At 38.9% G+C, this 12,720-nt stretch overlaps 1 protein-coding gene across 14 annotated transcripts in view; it reads right to left on the reverse strand.

The window, feature by feature from the left end:
* FARS2 (phenylalanyl-tRNA synthetase 2, mitochondrial) overlaps nt 1-12,720 on the reverse strand; it is a 538,848-nt gene that overhangs the window by 391,125 nt on the left and 135,003 nt on the right. For all 14 annotated transcript variants that reach the window (XR_009604835.3, XM_060614894.1, XM_060614886.2 and 11 more), the window contains one exon: nt 6,753-7,387. Coding sequence is in view for 13 of the 14 variants with exons in the window: in XM_060614894.1 (XP_060470877.1) it covers nt 6,753-7,364 (612 nt within the window). In the remaining variant the exon portion in view is untranslated. The remainder of the gene's footprint in view (nt 1-6,752; nt 7,388-12,720) is intronic.

Below are 12,720 nucleotides of genomic sequence, written 5' to 3' on the forward strand. Positions count from 1 at the left end.
ATGTCATCCAATGCTTCTTTAATGTCATAAAACATTAAATGCCATCGAATTATTTTTCTACCTCTTTTGAGGCAATCACATGCTTTTTCTCCTTATAGAAGTTAATATAATGGAATAAATTAATAATAATAATGTGGTAGAACACAATACATCAGTGAATTAAATCTGCAAATATTTCACTTAAAAATTCTGTATCTATTCATTAAAATAGAGAATCATCTGGGGCACCCGGGTGGCTCAGTTGGTTGAGCGTCCGACTTCGGCTTAGGTCATGATCTCACGGTTCATGAGTTTGAGCCCCACATCAGGCTCTGTGCTGCCGGCTCAGAGCCTGGAGCCTTCTTCGGATTCTGTGTCTCCCTCTCTCCGCCCCTCCCCCACTCATGCTCACTCGCTCTCTCTCTCCCTCTCAAAAAAATTAAAAATATTAAAAAAATTTTTTTAAATAGAGAATCGTCATTAGAGAGGGAGGGAGCCAAAACATAAGAGACTCTTAAAAACTGAGAAGAAACTGAGGGTTGATGGGGGGTGGGTAATGGGTATTGAGGAGGGCACCTGTTGGGATGAGCACTGGGTGTTTGTATGGAAACCAATTTGACAATAAATTTGATATTTTAAATAAATAAATAAATAAAATTCAACATATAAAAAAATAAATAAAAATTAGAGAATCATCTATGTTCATAAAGATGAAAATTCTAAAATTTTCTTTTTCATCTAGTTTGTATATGAACACGTCTAACCACATGAAATGAGTTTGATAGGTCTCTCTTTCTATTCTCTGAAACAATGTACAAGCCTTTCAGACTTGGTAAAACATGTACAGTCATCTCAGGATGATGGAAGAGAGGCTAATGATCCTAGATTTAATTGGCTTCAGTCTTCTATGGAAAGCAATGTATTCTCTTATAATAATATCTCCTGCTTCCTCTTTGTTTTTTAATCTTAATAAATGTCTCCCAGGGCACCTGGGTGGCTCAGTCAGTTAAGTGTTCAACTTTGGCTCAGGTCATGATCTCACTGTCACTCTGCTGTCAGCACTGAGCCTGCTTCAGATCCTATGTGTGTCTATCCGTCTGTCTGTCTCTCCTGCCCCCATCCTCTCAAAAATAAATAAACATTAAAGAAATAATAATAATTGTTTCCCACATGAAATCACGGAGCATCTCATGATTGTCTGAAACCTTCTTAAAGATCTGGACCCCAGTTTGTGTTCACCAAATGTTTTTCTAATTAAATGACTCCAGTGTTTTTCCTTCAGTCTTTTTCTTTAAACTTTTATCAGAAAAATTTCAAATACGTGCAAAAGTAGAAAGGATAATGAATCCTCACATATCCAACATCCAGCTTAGATAATTAACAATTCATGACCAATCCTCTTCCATTCATCCCCAAATGCCTATCCCCATATTATTCTGAAGAAAACCACAGACATCTGATCATTTCACCCACAGTATTTCAATATGTATATCTAAAAGAAAATGACTTTATAAAAATATAATACAATGATCATACCTTTAAAAATAAAAATAAAAGAACTCATTAAATTTAAATATTCAGTTAGTACTCAAATTCCCAGTGGTCTCAAATGATTTCTTCCCTTAAAGATGTTTTCTCTTGATAGGATCTATCAAGAGATAGATTGTGATTACTTGATCTTTCTTCTCATCTTTAATGTTCTTGCCATTTATTTGACAAAACTGAATCATTTATCCTGTAGAGCAGGGCTTCTCAAACTATCTGTGTTGAAAGGATGGTTTTAGATTTCCAGTCGGTCTTATACTAAGACCCGGTCCCACTGTGCACAACTACTAAACACTCTGAGCACGTGCAACTCGCCAAGATCATCTAAGAACACCAGAAGCAATTTATTATATGCTATTCAACAAATTGAATATGATGGCTAAAACATTTCTAAACACTGCTCCTTAAACATTTCTAAGGTCTTCCTTTTGATTCTTCTATTTATTCATTATGCAGGTAACATCTTGAGTAGCATTGCTGTCACATTTCCCACAGGCTGGATTTTGCTTATTAATTCTCCATGGTGTTGTTTAACATGTTTCTCTGTACTCTGTACTTTCTATAAATTTGGAGCTGGATCTAGAGATTTGATCAGATTCAGGTCCAAATTTTTTGGCAAGACTTTAGAGTTGGCATTGTATTCTTCCATCAGGAGACCCAAAAGGCTGGCCCCGACCCTTCTTTTTGGGATGTTGGTGGTCATTGGTGAACAATGTTATTAACCAGTACTAAATGTCAAAGGCCTGCTAGTAAATTTGGTTCTCCAAAGTTTATTCTCTGAGAGACTCAGATCTCCTGAGCCACCACTGGTTCCCTCCATGGCCTCAGTTGCTGACACAATGCAGATCGTCCAGCTGTCAGTTGTGAGTTCCCAGCATTTGTGAAGATCTGAGGGAGAACTTGTCACCCAGCTGTGTTGGAGATGGGCTTTGCTATTCCAGTTGCTCTGTTTTGTAAGATTTGTGACTATTAAAAACTATTCAACCCACCTATCTTCCATTTTTTAAAAACAATGCTGTTTGCTTTAGCATCTTAAACTGAACTTAGTTGATAGATATTTTTCAGGGTTTAAAATTTTTCCTGGGGCACCTGGGTGGCTCAGTCGGTTAAGCATCCAACTTCAGCTTGGGTCACGATCACATGGTTTGTGAGTTCAACCCCGCATCGGGCTCTGTGCTGACAGCTCAGAGCCTGGAGCCTGCTTCAGATTCTGCCCCTCCCCTGCTCATGCTCTGTCTCTCTCTCCCTCAAGAATAAACATTAAAAAAATGTTTTTTATTTTTTTTTAATGTTTATTTATTTTTGAGACAGAGAAAGACAGAGCATGAGCAGGGGAGGCTCACAGAGAGGGAGACACAGAATCCGAAGCAGGCTCCAGGCTCCGAGCTGTCAGCACAGAGCCTGACGCAGGGCTCGAACTCACAGACTCAGATCATGACCCGAGCCAAAGGTGGACACCCAACCGCCTGAGCCACCCAGACACCCCACATTAAAAAACAATTTTTTTTCAAAGAAACTTAAAAAATAATTTTTTCCTAAATATATTTTAAATTAAATGTACTACAAGTACCTTTTTAGTTATCCAACCCATTTTGTTTTATGTTTCTACAAAATAAAGTGACTATTTTCCCCCACATCTGAGCAGTCTAAAGAGTGTTTTCATTGCTGGTTAGTGGTAAGTGATTTGTAATTTACTGTAATATGTCTCTTTAACCCATGAATACTATAGCTGTGAATTTTTAAACGACTGAGGATGTGAAAAGTTTTTATTTTCTTTTCTTCCTGCTTTCTACCTAAACTACATTGCAGTCAAGCATAGTTCTATGTTATTGATTCTTTGACAATTGTTTAGACTTCAGCTGTCCGCTAGTCTATGGACAAGTTATTGTAAGTAGCCCACACTGTATGCCTTTGACTCTGGGGACAGAATCGGTGTGTGTGTATAGTTACAGGATTTTAGTTTAGCTACAAAATTTTAAACATAAACATAAATCAAGCCTGTTAATCATGTTTTCAGGTTGTCTGCATATTTACTCATTTTGTCTTCTTAATCCATTGATTTTTGATTCAAGTCATTTAAATTCTACTATGGTTATAAATTTATCAAATTTAACTTTTATTTCTTCAGTTTTGGTTTATGTATTACGGCTATGATGTTGGACACATTAAAATTTCTGATTCATAAAGCATCATGGTTGATGTATTCTTTATTCATACTTATCATTGTTCCCATAAATTCTATTTTGTCTAATATTAATATTGCTGTACCAGCTTTCTTTTGGTAAGTATTTTTTGATATATCTTTTTCCTGCCCTTTATTTTCAGCCTCTAATATCGTTTTGTTTTGGACCTCTCTAATTGAAAAACATCCATTATGATAATGTATGTCTTTTTTTTCTGTTTATTTTTGAGAGAGAGAGACAGACAGACAGACAGAGAGCAAGTGGGGAAGGGGTAAAGAGAGAGAGAGAGAATCCAAAGCAGGCTCCAAGGCTCCAAGCTGTAAGCAAAGAGCTCGGTGTGGGGCTCGAACTCCTGAACTGCAAGATCATGACCTGAGCCAAAGTCGGACACTTAACTAACTGAGCCACCCAGGCACCCCTGATAATATATGTCTTCAATTGGTAAATTTAACCCATTTAGATTTGTGAGTACTGATATGTTTAACTTTTTTCTAAATAAAAAGGGTTTTCTTAACAATTGATAGTTAAAATATATATGTGTGTGTCACACATATATAGACAGAGAGAGAGAGAGAGAGAGTCATAATTCAGCCATTTCTAGGCTTATCATTATTTCTTTTACCCATACCTCTGTATTTACTTTTCTTCTTGTTGACATATACCTTATAGCGATTAAAACAATAATTACAAAGATTGTTAAAAACCAGACTTCTGTATTATTAAAAGATAATAATATAATTGTTAATTACATATTACATAAGTAACATGATTAAAGTTACTTAAAAGTCCTATTCCTAGGGGAATAAACTAAAAGAAGGAAAAAACTTTTTTTTGAGGGTTAAGATTAGGTCAGACTTAGTACCAACACTTTAGTTGAGGCCAAGAATTAAAAAACAAAAACAAAAACAAAAAAAAACCCTCTGTCTCCCCAACACCATTCTTGAAACTAACATTTTACTTGGGTCATAAACAGGTTCCACTTACAAAGCAGCCCCCTGAAAAGCAACAGAATATAGAAGAATGGACAATGAACTACAAATACCTGAGTTCAAGTTTTAACCCTACCACCAACTGGATGGGTAACCTGGGGCAACGTTTGGGGACTTCAGATTCCTCATGGTTCAAATGTAAACAATCGATCTCATGAAGTTTTCAAGAGGAGTGAACGAAACAATAAACAGGAACTCTTATCAAACTATATCATTAGTTTTATATGTGTAGGTATTGTGTATAATTTTTTTAACTATACAGCAGAAAATACAGTAACATTATCAGTCCAGATTAGTCATGTTTGCTACCCACTAAATTGGACTGGACCCCAAATAAGAAAACAAGATGAAGATCAGTTTCCTACCCCTCTTCCTATTTTCCACCTTCCAAGGATTTTTCCTCCATTAAAATGCTAGCATAAGTCTCGAAGCTTTCCCTGCCACTTTCAAGGCATTCAGGCTTACAAATTAGTGAGCGCTTTCCTTTCTCGGTGTTTTAATGAGGTAAGCTGGGCTGAGCACCTGCCCGCTGCTGTGACCTGGACATCATATTACTAGCATACGTCTCCTCCAGGACATTAACTGTAGGTGACATTCTACCACTTGGTCTTATTTCCTCGACTTTCACCTGTCTTTGTTCACTTCCTTTTCATTGCCCAATAAACCCATATCCTTATTAATAGTACTAAGTCTGACTTAGAAAATAGACAGCTATTCCAACCAGTAAGAGTGCTCATTTAAGCAGCTCTGCAATCAAGTTTGGGTGGCTTTTTTGTGTAAAGCTAACCTACTGCTGTATTATCACAGACTCACAGGAAAACAGCACATCCTGAGGCAAACAGTTGTCTTGTATGACACAACTCATTTAATACAAGAAAACAATGGTCACTTATTAGCCTAGGGATCATATACTATTCCTTTCCATGTCCAACAACCCATTTAGCTTATGTTCACAGGAGGGAGTTTTGTGATGATAATCATCCCTCCTATTTCAATGAACACATTTGGAAGAAGTGCTAAAGGAGTAAAAGTAAAATACTTGCTGTGCTTCATTTAAGTCCATTTGTTTCTTACATAAAAAACAGAGAGGGGCACCTGGGTGGCTCAACTGGTTAAGTGTCCGACTCTTGGTTTCAGATCAGGTCAGGATCTCCTGGCTCGTGAATTCAAGCCCTGCATTGGGCTCCGCACTGACAGCACAGAGCCTGCTTGGGATTCTCTCCCTGCCCCTCCCCTGCTCATACTCTCTCTCTCTCTCAAAATAAATAAACTTAAAAAAAATAGAGACTTAAAAATAAATGAATGCAAGACTAGTGCTAATGCAGGTTTTTAGGAAACAGACTCAAGCTTTTAGGGATTTTCATAATTTGCCAAAAAAAATTTAGGAAATCAATATATTATGATATCAACTAACAAATGCAAGGTGCTGGGTGCTTTTAAGAATAACTAGAATATCAGATTTCTCAATCAAAAAGCGCTAAGCATCCACACATACACTTGAGGAACAGCAACAACTAAGACACCTCACAAAGAAAAAAATGTAAAGCACCTACAAATGTAAAGCAGGGAAGGGTAAGGGAAGAGCTTGGGGTAATAACAGTTTCCAATCTCAGCCAATAAATTGTCAGTCCCCTATACTGTATAAGAAATTCATTAACCTCTAATAGCATGAACACATAATTAACTCTTACGAACCGAGAACTGGAATAATCTGACCACAGATTTCAGCACTGTATGTTCCTCATTTTGGATTGAGGATAGATCTGAACCACTGACTATTCATTCATATGAAGAAATTCTGAAAAAAGCAGGTCAATATTGAAAGAATAAGGTCAGACAGGCAAAAACAAAAGCCCACTAATTTCTGTAGGTACCAACACAACAAATCAATCAAAAATATTGAGGCTTGGCCTGTACAAAGGAAATCATCAAGGATGTATAATACACAAATGCAAAATGAGGTCAAGGACAAGTGGTTTTATTGAGATAAACTTTAGGGACTTCAACAAGAACATCCAGGCCTTCTGTCAAGGATAAGAAATGTCTCAAGACTCACCTCATGCTTCGAGAAGAGTCGGACGCCCTCCAGCTGGTGGAACACTGGGTAGTGCTGGGAGTCGATCTGGTCGCGCCGGTAGACATCACCCACCACCAGGAAGGCATCCAGCCCAGCACGCAGCAGGTCCCACTGGTGTGCGGACGTGTGAGCTCGCAGCATGTGAGTCCCATTCACGTAATAGTTGTCTCCCTTCTTCCGGCTGGGGTGGTCGGCTGGGATGAGTAGGCTGTCAAAGTTCTGCCAGGTGGTGACCACTGGAGAAAGGTCGTCATAAACTGAGAACAGCGGAGTCCCAAAGCGGCCCACATACTGCTGGTAGAAGTGTTCCTTCACCCTCTCCTTGATCAGCCAAAGAGGGTGATGCTGCTGATTGTGCAGATTCCTACCAACCCTGGAGAGAACTTTCCGGGAGAGGTTGCTGTAGTTGTCCTGAGGGTAGGATTTGCCCAGCAGCTCCAGCACATTGCCCGAAGCTCCTCGGGCAGCAAACTCTGAAGCAGCAGGTCTTGAGCCCACAGTTTGTTGATGATGGCCTTTGGAGACACCGCTGGCCTTCCTCACCAGGTAGATATGCACGTGGCCAACTCTCCTGAGTGTCGAACAAATCATTGTAGAAACTTATTTCACAGAGTCTGGAAAGAGCACACGTGCAAAGCACAGGTCAGGCTTCACACTGTAAAAAGTAAACATGTCCTTTGTGTCTCCTCCCAACCCCTCACTGTCCTGACATCTGTCTCCCCACGACCTCCTCCACACAGATCAAATTAAGGAAATCTGCTGCCAGAGGCTTAATAGTCACCGCTCTAAGTCAAAAGAACCTTGGACGTCACTTTTAGACACCTACTCTCAAGTTGTCCTTCCCTTGTCCTTGAGTTTGAAGAAATCTTCCTTTATCACATCATGTCATGTCCTGAATCCCTTATGTTGAATAAAACTTTAAATGTGACAATTTCCTTGTATTTGGACTATTCAAGAACCAAAAAGTTTAGAGGGATCATCTAAAAGACAGGGAGGGCTTGGCTGACCCTAGCAAAGTCTCATTAATTAAAGGAAACACATGATTACATACAGCAGAACAAACAGATGATATTTGAAACAGCCATTCTGCACATTTCTGTTTATCCTCCTAACTACAAAGTTCTGCTTACCTGTGACAGACAAGACTTCTGGATTATCCCATATATTACAAAATGTTGTTACGTAATGTTACAAAATTGTTATCACATTAAAATTTTTTTGATGTTTCAAATAAAATACACCACTTCAGGTGGTGGTTATTTTAGTTTTCACTTTTATAAAAACAAAAACAAACAACTTCAGGAAATACTATACAAAGTGATAGACTATACCAATGGACAGCTGAAGTTATTTTTATAAATGCAAATCTTTTCTGTACTCACATTTGGTCGTGTCATTTAAATGTGTGTCATACCACTGCAGCATCCTACCATTGTATTTTTGTTTTGCGAAAGAGCAAGTTTCTACTATACACCCACAATAAACCAGGAGAAGGGCTACACTTACATGGCTAGGGATACAGAGCAGTCAGAAAACAAAGTACTGACTAAATCTTTAAAAAACAAAAAATGCCTAGAATTTAATCTAAGAAGAGACCAAATTAATTAATTTAAGACAAGCATCATCAAATTTCACAGTAGAAAGTCACTTCAGAAGTCACCTGGCACAGGCCATTCAATGTCAAAGATGAGGTGGCTAAGATGGCTAAGTGGCTGACTCTTGATGTCGGCTCAAGTCATGATCTCACAGTTCATGAGTTGTGCACTGAGAGCATGGAGCCTGAGATTCTCTCTCTCCCTGTCTCTCTCTGCCCCTCCCCCGCTTGCACACGTGCATGTGCACACGTGCTCTCTCTCTCTCTCAAAATAAACAAACAAACAAACAAACAAACAAAAAGGTGACAAAGACCCAGGTATAGCTGACTGAACTTTAGGGCACTGAAGAGTTAAGACAACAGAGGAAGAGTCTGGGCCACTAATGTATGGTCATAGAAGCAAATTTTAAACTGACTCAGGCATCTCAGTAATAAAAATCTTTAGATGTCATTTCCCTATGTTCATAAAAAAATTTACTATGAATTAAATCACCGAAATCACCTTCAAACTTTTAGAATTGTTTTTATCTATTGAGCTACTTTAAAGCATACAACCAAGTGGTTATTTTACTTTAATGGCCCTATAATCATACTAAGAAAGTACATACCTTCGTCATAGTAAGCTGCATTAGAAGGGAATTCTATTGTTCCACATGACCATCAAAAGCATACTGAGCATGTACCCAGGAGCAGAGTGTAACTGGTTCAAAAGTGCAACTGAAAATATCTAGCTACAAGTTAAGTTATTGTGGGTGTGTGTGATCGCTTATTAGAAGCCTGTGCATTATACCTTTGCCAGAGACTACTGTCATGACACAAGATACCCGGGAACTCCCTGGATTTATTCGAAAACGGCACTATTTTGTCAGTTGTTTCTAAAAGTGTTTTTGGGTGAGCTTCAGGGGGAATCTGTCTTCCTATGTACAGTATTCAGGGGCTTGTCAATGCAAGAGATAGGAATTTTAAATATGCATGTGCCACCTTATACATCTTGGCACAAACTCAGGCTGTTAGGTTATTAGCTACCTAGCTCAGCACCCTTGGCAAGACATGAGAAAGCATTTCTTCCCTCCAAAGGCATATGCTGTTACACAAAGTTCAGAATTCTTCTGGGGAAGGTGCTATTGGTGCAGTTAATCAAGGGTTGCTGACTGTCTTTTCCTTCTCAATTCCCAGCTCTTCACACATGCACTTCTAGGTTCTGTTCCCACATCTGTGCCCTATCCTCATGCCCCTTCTTTGTTCTCCTCACCCCACCTCTACCTTACTTAGGAAAGTTTAATTATCTTGTCTTCTTTTCCAGGCTTTTTATCTAATCTGCTCAGCCCTGGCATTATGTTCCCCACTGTGTATTCTCCCCACCTAAAACAATTACTTGGGTTTCTTTCTTCTATTATCATCTCTTACAGGGAGAGAATAATGATTATGATAACATTCCCAGTTCCATCCAGCAAGATTCCTTTCCTTTTGTCTCTGTCAAATTTCCTATAAGAGTCCAAGGGGCACCTGGTGACTCAGTTGGTTAAGCACTGGACTCCGGATTTTGCCTCAGGTCATGATCTCATGGTTCTTGAGACAGAGGCCAGCCTGGAGCTCTGTGCTAAGAACACGGAGCCTGCTTGGGATTCTCTCCCTTCCTCTCTCTCTATCCTCCCTCACTCGTGTGTGGCTGTGGCTGTGGGTGTGTATGTGTGTGTCAAAACAAATAAACATTAAAAAAAAAAAAGTTCATGTGGAAAACACAGGAGCCATGGGAAAATACCACCAATGGCAGTCAGACTTCTATTGATATGGCAGGTCTTTTATCTCATGCTGTCAACAACACTGTGAGGTAAGTACTATTCCTACCACTTTACAAAGAAACTAAGGCTTAAGCAGATCATGCAACTTGCAGAAACTCTTACATCTTCCCAAGAACAAAGTTCAGAACTCTGAGCAACTCAAGTACTTCTCAATCAATAGAGCCAGACTGTTAAATTCAAATCATACATCTTTAATTACCTCTCTTAACTTCTTTCTTATGTGAACATGATTACACATAATTGCATTTTAAGTGCACAAATGAATACAGGAATGAATAAATTAATACATCAAATAAAACCCATTAGTTTAGATAGTGGAAGTGAAATACTATTTAACCTAGAACCATAGGACCAAACCTGCCCATGTTCTGTTTTTTGTAAATAGCTTTCTTGGACTGCAGCAATGCCCATTCATTTATAGTTTGTCTGTGGTGGCTTCTCTACTCTTAAGGCAGAGCTGAATAGCTGCCAGAGACTAGGTCTTTAGCAGCAAAGACCTAAAATACTTACTATCTTGTTCTTTACAGAAAAGTCTGCTGAGCCCTGTTTTAGCTTAATTCACTGAAAAGTTCTTCCACACTACTAAGAATCTCTTCCTAGTCACAAATATATGCAGATTATAGAGCCACAAAAAGTAACAAAAGTACAAATGTGGATGTTAAATGTGCTAACATTGGTAGAGAAGAGACCGTGAGACCAACCGTGAGAAGAGTCAATACAATACAATGGGCAAAAGACCACACTTTGCAGAGACACCCACGTGGGTGTGACCCTAAGTTGGCCAGTCAGGCACTGCGTATTATCCTCAGACATACCACCGCCTGATCTTTCAGACTCTCAAGTTTCTCATGTATAAAAATTTAGAAAACAATACCAACCTCATAGTAAAAGAATTAAACTAGATCTTGTTCATAATATACTTAACCCAATGCCCAATATGTAAGAGATGAGTTGAATCAAGAGTTGGAAATGACCCAGAGACTTCTAGAGACCAGATAACAGAGAAAACAATAAAGTTATTCACTGAAGAAACACAGGATGAATTTTGTTTGTCTGTTCAAGTGATTTTCATATGTGTATTTGTGGTTGGAGAAGGAAATAGCTTTGGATAGGTTGAAGTTAAGAATGGGTTAAGACAGTCATGTTAGTAATTTCTAGGAATCAGTCTGTAGTATGGGTTTGAAAATGAAGTGAGAGATTAGTGCTAGAAATGTAGACCTTGAAAGTTATATGTATAGAGGTAAGAGGTAACATCATAAGGGTATATGAGAATCCATGGGCAAGTGAGAACAAAAATAAAAATCGGCAAAAGACTGAACTCTTAGAAATTATCATATTTCCAAGGGAAGGGTATATAAAGAATAAGCCAGAAGAGAACCAAAGAGTACAGTATCACAGAAGCTAAGCACAATGAAGTTTTAGATGGAAACCAAGGTGTTTTCTGAACCTTAATGCTACTGAATGTGCAATCCTTAGCGTGCTATATTATTACTATTTTCTTCTTGTTAGACTATGTGGTTCTTGAGAGTAGAACTAACTAACTCTCTCTCTCTCTCATGTAAATCTTTGTATACCCAGACTCTAGCACTACCCCTGATACTGGATAAAAGAGGAGGGAAGAAGTAAAAGAAGAAAAACCGAAAAGGATGGAAAGAAAATTGGTCAAAGGATAAAGCATAACAAAGAGGTTAGTTAGGCAAGGAGCAAAGTAAAGAATTATTTGACAAGATGATCATCAACAGGGCAATTTCAATATTTCAATGGCTGAGTGAGGACAGAAATCAGATTATAATGGGTGGGGGATAAACTTAAGAATCCCCCAGGCTTACACCAATGGGTTAGCAAGGCATAAAGAAATACAAAGCCATAGGATGCTCACACCCGCATTTGGGCAAACAAGACAAGGCAACCAAGAATAGGGAGGTGCATAGGCATCCCAGAATAGAGAGGAGGTACAGAGTCCCCAGAATAGAAAGGGAGGGGCAAAGGCCCAGAAATGGGTACAAAGGTGCCCAATACATAGGTATATGAAATAAACAAGATTAGATATTCAGGGTGGAAGCACCCCCAATTTAGTACTATAGCAAAAAGCTGCTTTCACAGGAGGAAAGGACCAAGTTAGGTAAATAGGTAAATTGGGCTACAGACCACTGCACTGCAGGTGTAACAGCCCAGAGTGGAGATGATCAACAAAAAGAAAGGTGCTTTGTTAACTCTGAGATTATTTCCCCTGACTCATCCCCTAGGCTAGCTAAGATAAACAGAAGTGTTGCCTCATGTCTGCTGTAAACAACCTTCCGCCCAACTGCCCAGCATTAGGATTTTGCTTTGTATTAACCCAAACCCCTAACCCCAGATATCTTCAAGACCCCCTTTCCCTCACATCCACAAGGTAATATTCACAGATTCATTGTCTCTTTGTGCACATCCCTCTCCATGTTTGCAAGCCTTCTGATCCTAATAAAAACAGGGCGAGGACCCTTATTCAGGGCTCTTGTCTTTTCCCGGACATTAGCCATATCTCACTTTTCATCCTGCATCCCACTGTCTT

The sequence above is a fragment of the Panthera onca genome, chromosome B2 (genome assembly GCF_046562875.1).
Source record: "Panthera onca isolate mPanOnc1 chromosome B2, mPanOnc1 haplotype 2, whole genome shotgun sequence".
NCBI classification, from domain to species: domain Eukaryota; kingdom Metazoa; phylum Chordata; class Mammalia; order Carnivora; family Felidae; genus Panthera; species Panthera onca.